The following is a 17,231-nucleotide window of genomic DNA, read 5'->3' on the forward strand; positions in this document are numbered from 1 at the left end:
GCTATTATAGTTGTAATTTGAAAAAAGTTGTTTTATAAAAAGTACTTTTAGTTGAGATTGGTTTGAAAAAATAGATATTTGATTAAAACTGTGGTTAGAATTAACGTTGAACAAAAAATAGTTTAATGTGTTTGGTTAAGAATACTTTTGAAATTAAAGTTATAAAATAATTTTAAAAAATATATATTAATATTAATAATTTTTAATTTAAATATTGTAGATTTAACTACTGCTACTACTTCATTAAATAAATAATACTTAATATAAAATATTTTTTATTGTTTAATTAAATTATTTATAATTTCATCACGTATGAAATTCATCCGACAAGGACTACAGTTTCAATAGTTTTTTGAGCGTACAACAAAATCAGGTAAAATATCATTATGAACAAAATTGAAATTATGATTAAATTCTGCAAAGGTTATGTTATCATGCGATCTCCTTTTAATTTATACAGTGTCATTGAATAATATTAAATACTAATTTTTTTTTAAAATAGATTTTTTACTGTTCACGTGAACAATGTATGAAAGTGAATAAATTCACTTTACTGTTCACATAAACAGTGCAGTGAAAATCACTGCACTGTCAACGTATAACACAAACAAATGTGCAGAGCACACTGTTCACTTTTGTTAAGTGAACAGTGCCGGCAAATCAGGTTTAACTTGCTTCTCCCCTACCTGCGTTTTTATGCGATTTTCAGTGGGTTCCATCAACTAAAAACACTGCTTTTCACTTTAACCAAACAGCATAAAATTATGGTTTTAAAACGCAACTGATGTCGCGTAAACAAACACAGTCTAAGTGTATGTTTTGCAATGCATAGTATTCTTGGAAAAATATTTTTAAGTAATTTTTTTGTATGTTTTTTATTTTTAATATCAAAATATTAAAATTATAAAAAATAACTTCAAAATATTAATTTAATATTTTATAATATAAAAAACAATTTAAAAAAATAACTGAAAAAATATTAATATAAAAAACAATTTAAACACACAGAAATAAAAACATCCTAGCTCTCTTGCAAAAAGGTTTTTATAGATCCATTTCTTAGTAGTAATCAAACCTTTTCTAGAGAAACATTAGCTATTTAACATGTATTTTATTGTGGGTCGAGTGAAAAGAAATTCTCATAAAAAAATGAATTTAATAGCTTTATGTTTTTTTTTACATAAAAAATATCAATTATAAATTAAAAAATTTATACATATATTTAATTAAATAAATTAATAATTATTTTTATAACCAAAACAAATATAAAAGTTCAATTTCTAACTAGACACATGTATAATCTTAATCATGAACTCCATCAGATTTAATAATTTTTTATTATAATTTTTTATTTGATTATATAATAAAAAAATAAATAATTGTAAAATTAAAAAATAATTAAATATCAAATTTTTTGATATCACAGTAAGCAATTTCACAATTAAAAATCAATAAAATATTTAAAAATATATAAATTGTTTTGCCTTTTCTCCCAGTAAAGAGCCGATTAAAGGAATCAGTGGAGCTAAAGTTGACAAAATCATTGAAGCAGGCATGTCATTGCTTAGCCTGTTTTTGTTTCTTCAAGATTTTTTGTCTGATATTTTTCATAGTTTAGATAAAGACTCATAACTTTACTTCGGCTCATATCTACAGCTTCCAAACTGGTGCCTCTGGGTTTTGCTAGTCCGAGCCAACTCCATGCTCGGAGGCAAGAGATAATTCAGATAACATCTGGATCAAAAGAACTTGACAAAATTTTAGAAGGCAAGTATCAAAGATTTCTTTCAACTCTTAACAACGATCCTTTCACATTAGACTGTGTTTTTGTAGCAATGCTGCTTAAGAACATTAGCACTTGCCATGTCCTGTAGTGTTGTAACCTCAAACAGCTAGCTTTTGACAGGAGGGGTTGAGGCAGGATCTATTACTGAGATACATGGTGAGTTCCGCTCTGGAAAAACTCAGCTGTGCCACACACTTTGCGTCCCTTGCTAAGTAAGAACATTTTTTTCTTCGTGAATAGCTTTGAAATAAGAGAGACGAGTTTAATTCCATTATTTAGTTTTGCATCTTCTGTTGCTTTAAAAGTTGAAGCAAATATTTATGGACTGAATAAGAATAACCATACAAATCAGCGCATAGCAAAATGCCTTTTCAAGGTGCCTTGTCTACTTGTTTGGTTTCACACCAAATGAATCGAGTCTCTTATCTTGTCGTGTACGCCAGCTTACCATCTATGGAATGCTTTCAATGTCTATGTTAGCTAAAATCATCAACCTAGTGATGTGATCTATTGGCGTTATCACAAGTTGCACAAGTTGATGGTTCTGCTATTTTCGCTGGACCTCAAATCAAGCCTATTGGCGTTAACATCATGGCTCATGCTTCTTCAACAATTAAGGTCGGTAATTCTCTCCAATTCTCCTCTCAAGTGTGAAGGTTTCGTACTTGAAAATTCTTAGCTAGTTATTGTATAATTGCCACAGGCTTGCTCTTTGGAAGGAAGAGAGGAGGAGAGCATCTGTAAAGCAACAAGTTCTCCTTGTTTAGCCGAAGTTGTTCCAGATCTCTGCTAAAGGCGTAATTGATGTTAAGGATTGATCTATTTTAGCTATCATCTCCCGGAAACTTTTTGAGGGGCGTTTTTTACTTTACGTATTAGTAGATCTGCAAGCAAGGGATGCGATATCACATCTATGTAACTTTTTGGTTTCCAATAGGAACGTTCAAGTTTTTAAGAGCTGTAACGAAGACTTGCAGGTCTTTTGATGTTTGGTGACCGTTCTCTGTCGCTTCTCTAATGTTTTCTGTAATTTTAGTGTATCTTAAGCACTTGAGCACTTAAAACTAAACGTCAATCTTAAGCACTTACTTGAGCAAACACTCCATACTTCTACTCAGACTAACTTGGCTCGTGAAATCGAGAGGGTGATGATGTGTGTGTGTACAACAAAGAAAATGAAGTAGCAAATGCTTTTGTGTAGAGTGCATAATGCAGAATTGCCAATGCTAGCAATCTTTCCCACCTTCGCAAATGTGCTTCCTAAAATTGTTGCATCCTGGGACCAAGGTTCGATATTAAAACCAGGGGTATTGATACAAGTTTTTCTCAGGATGGATTAATGGATGGCATGATGGCAGATAGCTATTTGAAGAAGATATTGGTCAGAAAGGGAGATTAAACACTGATTTCCTCATATTGATTGATTGTCGTTCCTAAAATCTATTGAATATCTTTAAATCTACAACCTGTAATTCGATCAACTACTGTTCTGTAAATGGAATATTGGCATCAGCACCAGTACTCGTCAAAACTGAGAATGAGATCTGAATCATTTGATTGTGAAGCCATTGAACTCTTGCACCCTTGTAAACTAATTCCCGGATCACAAACCTAGGTATTGACTGCACCAAATTGCACTGGTAATACCAGGTATATATCTGCTTAGCTTTTCAGGGGATTTCTCACTTGTTCACTCCAAAGCGATCACCTTCCAATTGAAATTTAATCCCACTTTAGGAACACTCTGAAATTGTTCATCGTCCTTGTAGCTACTTGAGGAACTTTTCTTCAAGTCTATTGTGAGAATACATGGTACAAGATATTTTCCACAAAACAACAGTGTCCTGCCAGAGTACTAAAGAGACTTAAACATCTCATTGAAAAATTACCGTGGATTAAAGCAGCAATATCCCACCAGTTCCATCTTTCTGTAACTATCTTTCTACTGTACGGAGTAGAATTTACAAGAACCAGGTTGTTGAAACAAATATTATGGAACTAAAATTTATGTAATTGAATAAATTAATTTGGAGCAAGAGGGCAGATTGGCCCTCAAATGCAGGAACAATAAAATGAAAAACAAGCACGAATCTAGTACACTGTTGCTAGAATTCAAATTGTCATTTATTTATGTTGCTAGAATTCATATTCTGTCATTTATTTCTTGTGATTACTCTTTGAGTAAGATCAACTAGTGCCCTCCGTGATTTTCTTACTTCTTCATCATCAGTTTCAGGTAAAGAATCAATTGCTGCTGCAGCCAGGTTCGCATGCTTTGCAGCTAGCTCCCTTGTTCTCTGTATTCCACGGCTCTTCCCAAGGTACTCAAGGGCCTGAATCCATAGACAGGACATCTCGGATAAATTAACATTAATTTCTATGGGAAAGAAAAAAAAACAGATGACCAATACACAAAAAGTAGAAACAATCAGAGCATCAAACTCCAGACCAAGAAGAAAGCTTATTCACATTATCACTTGCCTATGGATTGGAATCAAAAGTCTATGTAAAACATGAACAAAGGAGTGAAAGGAATGGGGATTAGATGGTAGCAAGTTCCTCAGTCCAACGTAAAGAAAACATCAGAAAGCAATGTAGTTTGCATAAATAGAAATGGCGGGATGAACATATCATGCTCCATGGAAAATGGGAATGCCCAATAGCAAACACCTCCCAAAGGGCCAAATTACACGTTTCACCTCATGCGTATAGAAAACTAATGTCCATTTTGATCAATTTTTTTTATTCAAAAAGGAGTTCCAAATCAATAAAAATATTTTGAATAAGTAAAAATACGAAGCATTCTCCAAAATTCCATATTGGAATGCCAAAGCTAAAGTCTCCACACCAGAATCATGAGTTTCAGAGTCATCTGATTGACGACAGAAAGGCATGCAATGTAGGCTTTTTTGTTGCCCAGTGATATTAAGCAAGAATGTTAGGCACATCACAGAATTGATGCACATAAAAACCATGAAAAAAATGTAGACTTTCACAATTCTCTGCAGTAGCTTCAGCTTTATCAAAATATTTCCAAGGTCGTGTTAAAAAAAAATGAAGATGAACTTACAACATCAATGTTTTCAGGCTTATCAAAGCCCCAGTCAATAACTGAACGCAACTGAGGGAACTCCTCCATAGCAAATAACATTGGAGCTGTTACAATTCCCTACAATAAAATGTCATATTGTTAAACATGAGATTATGAAAATTAGCTCTGATGAGCAACTCAAAATGTAACAGAATCAGAAAGAATTTTGGAAGTTGTCTTCAAGTCACAAATGAAATGACACTGACAAATGTAGGGACTTTAAAATGTAAAAGCGGTTCATTGAGATCAAATGCTATATACTATTCTACATCATGCTAGTACAAATAGCTCATATCAATCCAGTGCAAGATACAACTAAGCATGGCTTTAGTGTCAAAGCTAATAAAGATAGCTATGGATTTCTGAACCAAGTGACAACCAGAAATTTTAGCCGCCATTATGTCATTTGGTCCCAGGGACAGTGCCATAAGCCCAAGAAGTTTTCAGGTGGAAAATCTACAGCACTGATTATGCATAACCTTTCCGGAATAGTTAACTTTTATCCAACTTCGTGATAATAAAAGACTGAATGGTATCAAACAAAATGCTTCGGCTTTGTTTGAAATAGTTAACGTTTAACCTTTCCTGTCGTTGTACAATGAGTGTCACAATAAAAAAAAAAGAACCAGTCATTTCTTGTTTGCATTCACATAAGAAGATAATTGAATCAAGATTGCCTGTTCTCAATCTTATTTGAGAACAAAGTCTCAAACTAATTCAAAATTTGGTCTAAACTATAAAACAATGTTGCAAAGGGAAAAAATATACCATGATTGATTAAGAAGAAAAGTGCCCATAAGATATTTGGCAATATATATATATATATATTTCTTTCAAGGAAAATAATGCAAACTTGTTAACCATCTAATGAGGTTGTTCAATCACAACCAGTTCAAGCTAACAACAATTATCATCTCCAGCCATTAGATATCATATTAGGGATAGAATAATTACATGGCGAATGTCAGATAATGAACCCTTTCCCAGGGAAGCAGAAGTGCCTGTGAAATCGAGAACATCATCAATCAATTGATATGCCAATCCCTGGAAAAGAAAACAGTCAGAATATAGGAAAAGGAACAACCATAGACAGGTTGGGTATCCATCAATTTGTCCACACCAAGTCACCAACTAAAGCACAACCTAGAACAAATAAAAGAGCCCCTCTCCCCACAACAGGAAAAAAAATTCACATACCAGATTTTTGCCGTACTCAAAAGCCAACATTGCAACTTCTGTTGTTTGCCCTGCAAGAAGGGCAATTGCCTTGCAGCTATTTGAAATCAAAGATGCTGTCTTGTAGTACGTCTTTTGCATATAATACTCCATGCTGCAATAGCAACACCTTTTAAGTCAAATAAGCCAAAAAAAACAGAAGAGCATTGAGGTGTAATTGCAAATCAAGGTATCATCAATACGATAAATAGCATGTCATTGCCTAGACAGGTGTGATCATATACAGACAAGTAAAAAGAAGTGCCGCAGCCTACCAATCATCCTGCCAATTCACATGCAAGTGCATCTTTTTAGAACCCTTCATGCAAAGTAAATTAAAGCATTCATGGTCATTAGACTACATGGGACCAGGGGGGGACACTACAAGATGCCAAGTGAGAAACAAAATGGAGCAACAATGGCTATCAGAAGACAGGTATTCAGCAATGAAAACCTTTATAGGGAGTTCATGATGTCATACAAATTTAATTCTCCATCCCAATCAAATAAATGCAAATTATTTATGAAAAGTGAAAGCAAAGCAGCATACCTACAACGTTGCTCAGATGTTGAAGTCATCTGCATAGTTTCACCAGTAACAAGATGCTCTACAACTGTCGCTAGTAATGTAACAACCTACAGGCAGGTAACAGTAGTGCTGAGCAAATATGATGTAAATCTCTCTCCAATATCAATTTGTCCTTATCATGGCTCTTTAGTAATACTAACTCGTCTCATTAATCATGGGACATGGAGATGCATGGACCAATGAACTGACAAATGATGAATTTTGACACCAAAATAATGTTATTCAGTTAAATCCAAAATGAAAAGGTAGTAAAAGGGAGTGGAAGACAAAGGCTAAAACTTGACAATCCATTATGCTACTCATCCCCAAGGATTTTTCACCACCATTTTTACCATTAGGAACAAGTTTGAAGAAAAAGGATTACTTTTGAGGAGCTTATGAGCTTGCAACTAAAGTCGAAAGAAACCAAGTGGGGTGGAAAGACTCGATATCATTGCTTAAATAGAGAAAAGATTATGGTTAAATTTTAGGTTTGCATGCTTAGATGTACAACATTAACGTATTCTTACTTCTGTGTTTTTCAAAGAAGCAAGGGCTACACAAGCTCGTGAAAGTAGAAAATCTCCAGCTAGTACTGCCACCTGCAAAACAAATGAAAAGGAGAAAATTAAAAACAAGAAGACCTTAGGCTACAATCCTCTGCAATTTTATTATTCTAAGCAATGCATAAAAGTGACATAGAACTCAATAGCAAAATACTAATTGAAAAGAAAAAAAAAACTGCCTGATAATAGATGGGAGAGTTCTGTGATGCTATTGTTCATTAGCAGATTCATTACCAGTATATTGCCACATGCAGAGGGAATTGCATAACATATGATTTGCTATGAAAACCAATGAAAAGATCTTGTCAGGGAAAGTCAATGTTATCACCATAATCAGTACCTTGGAAAAGGTATTGAATATAAAGACAAATATAAATAAAGGGCCAGAGCAAGCAAACAGTTCATCATAAGAAAAACCACTTGAGCATCCCCAAAAAATATAGCTATGGGATGTCATAAGCACAAAATTTTATAATCCCTCCAAAAACATATAGCTACCGGAGATTTATTAGTGTTTTCCTCGATACAATTTACCTTAACAATTCAAGAAATTACTAGTTCTCCATATTTACCAGTAATGTCCTACATTATTAATACCTAACTTCTTCACCTGTGGTAATGTCCCGTCAATATCTCTATACTATCGGAACTCGATGCGATGCTCAACATCAACCTCTTGAATCAAATTCCATCAACATCCAAACCTGCAACCTCTTAAGCTCCTAAAATTGCACAAGAAAATGGCCTCTAAAGACTTGAGAACATACAAATCTAAATGCAAACTCCTCTAAATGAAAGAGGCAGCAACATGATCATCACAGTGGATAGAAGAGATCTACTATGGATGTGTTTATTATGAGGGTAAAGGGAATGAAACTCACACGGGTAATTTTTCACCACCCTGTGTTTGGTACAGTTTTGGGGAGGAGTGAAATATCAAGGAGGTTAAAAATATAGCTATAAAAAAAAGGAGGTGAAGAATATAAAAGGGGTTAATGGTTTTTGGTAAGAATGTTAAAGATCGTGGGTAATTGTAGTCCCCCTACTAGTCAAATCAAATTCGAAGTTGAATGCAAGTATAAAAATATGAAATAATATATATTTGTATCTCCAAATGAGTGGTAGAAGGTAAAGAGAGAAGAAAAAATCGGATACAAAATTCAAGAAAAAGAGAGGATGCATAAAAGACAACCCCCCTAAGAATTTGTTACTTTCCTCCTTTTTTTATATGGAGCCTGAAGCCTGCCAGTGTTGGAAGGTCAGATGGAATTAACAGTTTGGATAATATATCAAAATTCTTCCTACAATGATGGATACAAGAGCAATTGAAATTCCACATACAACAATAATTTGAAACTCATAACTCCCAAGAAACCTAGCTTGAGAAAGCACAGTTTGAAAAGCAATATGTGAAAAGGATTTACACGCTAACCAAATGTACTTTGCAACTCCACATTTCAAAAAAAAGGATGAATTCAGAATTGTATAATAGAGAGACCCAATACCAGTATAATAAAATAAAATAGTGCAGAAATTATAGAAAATAAAAATGACGAGTGGAACTTAAATAGAAAAGAAAAATCACAGTACCTTATTGCCCATAACAAAATTTAACGAACCAATACCACGTCTCGTATCTGCATCATCCAACACATCATCATGCAGAAGACTCGCCACCTAACACGTGGAACAGCTGCATCAGTACTGAAGCAATAACAAACATGTTTCTTCACTTGATACAAAAGCATGAATGAATGAAGTTATAGCAAAAGGACATTTGGTAAACGAAAAATACTGAATTATGAAAAACTGACATGGATCATCTCGGTAATTTCAGCTATAGATTGCTGTCTTTTTCGTAGTTCTGTTGTCAAAGCATCTCCTACACCCCTAGCTGTTGTTTCTACACCGCTAGTTGTTGTTTCGAGTATACGCACATTCAAAGCTGTTGCCATCAGCAACAAAACCTATACAGAACTTAAGAGTTATATAATGTATTTGAAAAGGGAAAAAAAACACAACTTTAGTTGATAACTGTTAAAAAAAAAAAGAGTTTAGAGAGCTTCAACAAGAAATAATCAATTGCTTGTAGCTTCAGACTAAAGTTCAAAGGACTTAAGCTAGGCATGTTACCTTACAAAACGTTTCATAAGCAATGTTATCATGGTTTCTTCCTATGCATTTTTTAGATTATTTATTCATATATTTACATAATTGCAGATTTTCAAAGCCAGAAATCAGTAAAAAAGTAGTAACATAGGATATTGGATTGAAATTGACTAGCTAATGGGCAGATTTTCCGAATGTGAGACGAGTTTCAAGTACAGCAAGGAGAATCAATAATAAACTTGGGGTCTCAGACTTTACTGTGAGCTTAAGTCACAAAGCCTCAAGTTTGAACTTTGAGACACTTTCCTAGTCTGAAAGCGACAAGCTAAATGTCTTTGGTCACTGCTGCAACAATATTATCGCATACTTATTACAACCAAAAAGTAAAATATGCACAACACAGTTAAACGTTTGAAACAGGCAACGAAGTATATGGACAACTTCCTTTTAGGAAAGTAGCCACCAAAATACACTTAACATAGATTAGATTAACTCATAAGACACTACCAGAGCACAATTTTGAACCAAACCCAAATAATGAGCGCATAGGAATTATTGCAGTTACCGTGGGACGGAACCTCTTTCCTTCTACTCCCAATTTGAAAAAGTACTCAGCGGCTGAGGCAAGCTTAGGTACCTGTGAATGAAATTTGAATCCAAATTTTATCAAATCATATCAAATTGGTATGATTAAATCAGAACAGAAAGTCATATCTATTACTGCCACCAAGCATATATGACGTGCAAAAAAACAGAACAAATACCTCAGCAATTACCATTGACCGCAATCTATTAGCAAGAACTGATAGCTCATCAGCAACAAGTGAAAACGGGTCAAGTTGTTCCTGGAAAATAAAGCATCCATTCATAGGAGTAAGCAACAAAGCACACAAGAAAATATGTAACGGATCAGAAGCAGTATCAAGTAACAGAAAAACAAGTGTTTGACAATCAAGGCCCCAAGAACACTACCTCTCATACACTTGAAATATACCAAGGAAGTCAAGAACAATCAAGGTACCTAATTCAACGTATCGAGTACCTCACTACCCCGTGAAGCCTTTGTTATTTGATGAATAAATAGATAAAAGGGAATGGACCAAATGTTAAATCTACCCTAATTCCCAACACCATAAAACTTAAAAGATCTCAAAATTCGAAACTTGTGGCCTCAACTTTCAGGAGGAAAGGATTTAAAATCTGTAATTCAAATTGGAATAGGAATATATCAAGGCACAACCTAACTCAACTACCCAAATGCTAATCCATTCCAAGCAAAAGGTCCACAATCAAATTTATCGCTAAGCTTACAATACTGTATAACACCTTTTTTTTAATGAAACTCCTCACCAAGTCCACAACACATCATTAAAGAGTATTGGATAATAATTGAAGTGTGTTCTTTTTGCTTCTTTAGATACAGAACACACACTAAAAGGTGCCTACAGGAGAAGGGAAAGAAGGTGCAACCCTAATATCCTTCAAGAAAAGCAAATATCCCACAATCATGAACCCCCGCATTCCAATGCCTCATGTACATGTTATTAGTGAAAAGATTATTACAGACCCAGAATATATAGTAGAATGCATATGCATAAACACATTAAAAAAAAAAAGAACACAGAGAGAAATGAAAAGAGAGTGCTACATCTAACCTCCACTAAGGAGCTGCTCTGGTGATGAATTTGATGTTTGAAAACATGCAAGGAAGGTACAGTCCATGAATAAGTTTCTCTGCAACTAAAAACCTACTAATCACCAGAAACAAAAACGAGTAAAATATAATTGGTCACAACATATGTGAGACAATTGTAAGTCTCAATCAACTGTAGAAAATTGAAATATAGAAAAAAGATTGAGCTCCTAAAACATCACGTATAAAGCTTAATGCAAACATGAAATTATAATCCCAAAATAAAACTTTATAATTAAGACAGGAGTCTAAACCTTATTGATCCTTTAAAGAAATTGATAGCTACCAAAATTCAAATAACATCCAATCTTCTCAAGTCTAACAATGTATAATGAGACTAAAACTTTTGAAAAAATTCAAATTCTCATCACAGACGTTTAGTTTTAGTGCTAAATCCCAACCATTTCATTCCAAATCATAAAGAAGGCTAACGCAACACTAGCAAATGATAATTTATACACGCTTTGCAGTAGAATCACTCTATCACAATTTTGAAGCTTTTCAGATCTAAACTACAGTTATTTATGTCATTTTCTCAGTCATCTTTTACATATGATTGGGTTAGCACACCCTGATCGTCATCAAGAAAGCTCTATTTGGCACAAATTACTAGGAAAATCTTGTACTCAAAACATACCGACAGTTCAAACAAAGACAAAAAACTTGAGTATTTTATTTAAGTTCATTCCAAGGCCCTCTAAACACTGGCTTTGATTGCCACAACAACAACACATCACTACATTAGCAGTATATTAGTAAAACACAGCTTTGACAATGATCTAAACTAACCCTGTCATTTCATTTCCGCATTTTTAAAGCTCACCTGACAGCTCCAAAAAAGAAAGCAATGTTCTCATTTTTTCCCTTCCAATTCCACACACACACACTTGAAAAACCAATGAAACAAGCCAAGATGAAAAGGAAAAAAAGAATGAAGAACCCCATTTGGGAATGAGCTTGCTAATGTCACAGAAAATAAGAAAATCAATAAAGAAAGAGATTTGTTAGTATTACCTTTGGAGTAGAAGAGTGAGAATTGTTGGAGAGCAAGAATCCATATGATGAGGGTTGATGAGAGAGAAACCAACGGCTGCCATTTCTGGTGATCCTCGAAATTCGAGACAATGACATCTTTCTTAGTGTCTGTCTTGCTGCCAGTTAAAGGGAAGCAACACTTTGAGAAACAGCTTGGGGTGTTTTCTTTTTTCTTTCATAATTAAGGGTGCTGGCCAGAGGCATCTGATCCAGGTGCACGAGGACCTGGCAAGCCAGGCCCAAGCAACGGCTAGCCTAGGCTTGCCTTCTCCTTTTTTCAAAGAAAATGATTTCTTTATTTACTCATATATTTCTACAACTTTGTTTTTCAAATTAATTTTGTCTCTTCTTTTGCTGATAAAGCATATAAAATCATGTTTCACATTTCAGCCATTTGACTGATGCATATATCATAAAACTTATGAAAAGAATAAAAAGAATGATCAACATTGCAACCTAAAGTTATGGAGAGGACATCGGAAAAGATTAACACCAACAAAGAACGAAAACAAAAGTAAAAGCTCGGTAGGTTTAAGTTCACAACTCTACTGGAACAGTCTGGTCAAAAACATGTATATGATACTGTTTATCATCCTTATCTTGACTGGACCATGAAGATGATCCTGGAGGAAATCTACTGCCAAGGCCATTTACAGGTTACAAGAAATATACCATTACCCATGAATGTCTCTCCTCCAAAAAGACCATCACCAGTTCAATGACAATGAATATTCTCATCTGCTCTCAATTTCCACAACCCTGAAAAGCTTTCACCTTTCTGATTACATTTTGCAAAAGGGTTTCCCATCTTGGCACTGGGAGAAAAACCACCTAGAACTCCATCTCCAGTGGCAATAGAGTCATAAGAGTTCACTTTCTCAAAATTTACATTATTTGAACTAGAGCAAACAGCAGGTTCTGATTTTTGTTTGGTCCTGTTTTCTACTTCAACATTTGGATGAACATCACTGTCATCATCGTTGTCATCATCATCAATGCTTATTATGCATGGAAATCATCTTCTCTAACAACACTAGAACCTCTTGATTTCAGCTGTAAAGACTCTGGAACATCAATGATGATAGCGTTTTCAAACTCATCATTATCAAAATCAATCACAACTATATTATCAAGACTCCCTTGACCTCTGCCGCCCCTTATCGTTTTCTTCCCAGATCAAGTTCTATGCCAAGAATAATCTCTCAACTCTCCCTTTCCTTTCATTTAATCCAGATCAAGTTCTATGACAAGAATAATCTCTCAACTGTGTCATCACATTAACTGTATAATTCTCGTTAATCCCATTATCTAATCCAATATCAGAAAACACAATCAACATTGCCATGCCACAATGACATAAATCCTTTCTAAACATGCATGATGTGTCACAACAATGCAAAGATATTGGAAACCACCCAGTAACTACCAGTACAAAAATTCAGCCTTATCATGTGCTTGATTAGTTCCCAATTTAAAGATACAAAACACCGCACAAAAAAATAAAATTTAGGCAACTTTAGGCACAAAAAAATTGAACTTGGTTTACTAAAATAATTAGGCAACTTTAATTGACCTTTCAATCCATTCTAGTTTTTCAAAAGACAAAACACATCACAGTTCAAATTGTCCTCAAATTTGAGCAAGTGTAGCAACCTCGTGATCCTGTTTTTACTTATATCCACCGCTCATTACAAGAAAACAAAAAAAGAATCACCATAAACACGCTCAAAATCGAAATATAACCATTCCCCTCCTCGATTAATCAGTCAATAAACCATACAAAACTACTGTAAAACAAAAGTTGAAGGCCAAATTCAACATTTCTACAAAAGTTGAATTTTAAACAAAACCCAGAAGTTAGTTTTAGATTTTGAACAAAACCCAGAAGCCTGGATAGAAAAAAGAAAGCAAAGTTGAAGTACCTGGAGAATAAACGGAATGGCTGCACAGAGTTGCGGTATAAAACAGAAAAGAAAACCTCAGTTCTCCCTCTTTTAGGCTCTAAAAATTGCAGCTTTTTTGGGTCACGGTCACGGCAGTGATTAGTAAAGGCGGTGAATGTTAAGACAGTGAGATCGAGCAGCAAAGACTCTCTCTCTCTCTCTCTCTCTCTGACCCTCTTTACGTGACTTCTCGAACTAATCTTCAGCTCCCAAAACTGAAACTATCTCTGCCCTCTCTCCGTGAAATAAATGATGCCGGTGGCTGTCATTGAAGAGTTGCTTGTGGCTGTGACTGGAGAGTTGGGGATTTTGCTATTCTCTTGGATTCTGGATGAGAATGGCTGCAGAGGATGAATAAAACAAATGGATTAAACTCAGCGTTTTGTTCATTTTATCAATAGTTTTTTTTTATGACCCAATCAAACTTTGTTCAAACCCAATTGGATCAATTGGGAAGTTGATCCAAACTCTTTTTAGATCATTTCCTGAAGCAGTTTGAATATCAAGAAAATTCTAATCTGGTCCCTAACCTATATAATTATTTGTAATGAGATTCCAAACCTGCAAGGTTTGTCAATCAAGTCCTAAATGTTTCTCAGACTTTTCAGTTTGGTGCTTTTCTCAACTTCTGTTAATAATATCCATCTAATTTGCTTTTTTTTATGTAATCTAAAAACGTGTTTTTGAATAAAAATTGGTAGAAAAGTGAGTGAAGATCATCAAGAGAACCTAATTGAACAATTGGACCTAATTGAAAATAAATATATATTAGAGACTAGAATTGAGGTTTCCACTTGAATATCCGTGCTCAGTTTCTAGAAAATACGAATCGAATGAAAGAAGATACTCCAGCAATGGGCTGTGACTTGTCAACGTGAGAATTTCCAGGAAGCTAGATAGCGCAATCATTCGCCAGGCAAGGTTACAAAACACTGTTGCTTGAAATAATGGGTGTCCCTGGGAAGTACAACTTTATTACATGTGAAGGGTAACAGGCAACGCAATTTCATTGCATACTTATATTACCCGCGCATACTGCAGGTTAATCTTTTTACGTAAAAAATATAAAAAAAAGTTGAGATATAAAAATATTACATATTTTTATAAAGCTATAACTAAAAGTTTTAGGTTCACTGCAATATCTGACCTAAAAATAATATTTATAATATTAATAATAACATTAAACTTGCATGATCCAAGTTTAAGTGGGTCTGATTGCAACACCGAACAAAATAGCCTTTGATGTATATCTGTTTGAAAGGTCGTGTCATAAAAATGTGATAATTAAATAGATCAATTAAAAAAAAATCAACATAAAAAAAAACTAACAAAAAAAAAATCTGAATTGACTAGGCTGACCTATCAAACCAGGTTAACCTGTCAAACCCGGGATTCGCGTCATGAAAGTTTGATAACTAAATAGAAAAAAATTGAATATTAACAAACTAAATTAAATAAAAATAATAATTAAAAATAAAAAACAAAAACAAACAAAAGACATCAGCTTTTTTAATGTGGACTGCACAGTGCAGTCCACGGTCAAATGTATAAAAACGGCAAAAAAAAAAAAAAACTAAAGGTATCAGCCGATAATTAAATAAAAAAAAATTAATATTAATGAACTAATTAAATAAAAAAATATTAATTAAAAAGAAAAAACACTTATAAGAAGAAGAAAACAAATGAAGAAAAAGAAAAGGGAAATCTAAATTAACTGGCTTAACCCGTCAAACCTAAAATCCATATCATGAAAGTTTGATAGCTAAATAGAAAAAATTTAAAATAAATAAACTAACTATAAAAATTAATTAAAAAAAAGAAGGCATCATCCTTTTCACCGTGGACTGCACTGTGCAATCCACAATGAAAGATATAAAACGAAAAAAAGATTATGATGAAATAGAGCCTCTAATATCAAAACTATTGTTAATTTAAGCCTACATCAATTGTTCCCTACAATTCACGTCATGAATGTTTAATAACTAAATAGAAAAAAAAATTGACGGGTTTACCTAGAATTAACTGGGTTAAGCCGTCAAACGAAGTTAACCCGTTGAGCCTGGGACACATGTCATGAAAGTCTGATAATTAAATAAAAATAAATTTAACACTAACAAACTAAACTAAACGAAAAAAATTAATTAAAAAGAAAAAAAATTTCAGGTTAATTCGTCAAATCACATTAACCCGTCAAACCCGGGATCTATGTCATGAAAGTCTAATAACTAAATAAAAAGAAATTTAATATTAACAAACTAAATCAAATAAAAAAAAATTATTAAAATAAAATCACAAAAAAAAAGTTTAATGTTTTTATTTTTATTTTTTAGTATATGTTATAATAATTATAATATAATATAATAATTATAATAATGTAATATATTAATAATGGGGAAAGTGAAAGGCTTGGGGAAAGCTACAGTACTTTTCTTACGCTTTTTAGAGTATTGCTTAATAATTTTTAGATTTTACATGTTTTAAAAATATTTTAAAAAATAAAAAATTATTATTTTGATATATTTTCGAGTAAAAAATACTTTAAAAAATAATCACAACTATATTTTCAAATATTTCGTGATAGAAAAAAATAAATATAAATTATTATTTTTAAAATGTTTTATTTAAAAAATAAAATATGAAAAAAAAACAGAAAAATAGATTAAGAGGGGAAAAAAGGGGGGGGGGGGGAATAATACAAGGGGTGAATCATTTACCAATTTATTTTTAAAAAATAACTAGACACAAAATAGAAAAGAAAATGTAACATGAAAAAGAAATCAGGCCCAGGCGGAACTGACCCCTTCGAGCCAGTAGTCAATGATTCTGGGCCGCATGAGCAGCCCATGGAGGCCCAAACCTAATTCGAATGATGGTGAGCCCAGAGCTTGCAAGGTAACGGTAAGTAACAGATGCTATAATCTCCGGACTTGTCTAGTTTGCAGCTTATGGTGGCAAGAAACCATGGTGCATATATGTTAAATCATTCATGACCAACATTTGCACCTGTGTGTTCAAGTTATAATAGGAAAAAAAAAAAAAGGCCTTGGGATGCATTTGTTTCTCATCGAGCAAGTGTAAATCTGTTGCATGTTATAAGTCTGCATCATATGTGTCTCTTGTAGATAATATTTGCATGATTGCTGGTGTATATATGATCGCTTCGTCATCCATATTTTCATTTTTTTTTCCGGTTGAAATTGCTAGCTAGCTAGATTGAACTTTAGC

General features: G+C 33.6%; 1 protein-coding gene and 1 long non-coding RNA gene across 4 annotated transcripts; one reads left to right on the forward strand and one right to left on the reverse strand.

Moving 5' to 3' along the window:
- Nucleotides 1–2,156: 2,156 nt before the first annotated feature.
- On the forward strand, nucleotides 2,157–2,884 carry LOC133695990 (uncharacterized). Its single transcript, XR_009842584.1, has 2 exons — nucleotides 2,157–2,404; nucleotides 2,490–2,884. It is a non-coding gene; the product is annotated as an uncharacterized LOC133695990 (long non-coding RNA).
- An 892-nt stretch (nucleotides 2,885–3,776) lies between these two features.
- Nucleotides 3,777–14,483, reverse strand: LOC133697560 (solanesyl diphosphate synthase 3, chloroplastic/mitochondrial-like). Of its 3 annotated transcripts, XM_062120197.1 has the most exons (13): nucleotides 13,986–14,482; nucleotides 12,043–12,179; nucleotides 10,991–11,083; nucleotides 10,100–10,180; nucleotides 9,901–9,972; nucleotides 9,041–9,193; nucleotides 8,817–8,903; nucleotides 7,191–7,262; nucleotides 6,643–6,728; nucleotides 6,075–6,207; nucleotides 5,832–5,921; nucleotides 4,857–4,955; nucleotides 3,777–4,119 (listed from the first exon to the last, which is right to left on the reverse strand). In XM_062120197.1, the coding sequence occupies exons 2-13, from the start codon at nucleotides 12,157–12,159 to the stop codon at nucleotides 3,940–3,942; spliced, it is 1,263 nt and encodes a 420-aa protein (XP_061976181.1). In that variant the 5' UTR covers nucleotides 12,160–12,179; nucleotides 13,986–14,482; the 3' UTR covers nucleotides 3,777–3,939. The 3 variants fall into 3 exon arrangements, with proteins under 3 accessions (XP_061976181.1, XP_061976182.1, XP_061976184.1); XM_062120198.1 differs by lacking the exon at nucleotides 10,991–11,083 and having other exon boundaries at nucleotides 13,986–14,483; XM_062120200.1 differs by lacking the exon at nucleotides 13,986–14,482 and having other exon boundaries at nucleotides 10,991–11,086; nucleotides 12,043–12,182.
- Nucleotides 14,484–17,231: the final 2,748 nt, after the last annotated feature.

Source organism: Populus nigra, chromosome 6 (genome assembly GCF_951802175.1).
Source record: "Populus nigra chromosome 6, ddPopNigr1.1, whole genome shotgun sequence".
Lineage (NCBI taxonomy): Eukaryota > Viridiplantae > Streptophyta > Magnoliopsida > Malpighiales > Salicaceae > Populus > Populus nigra.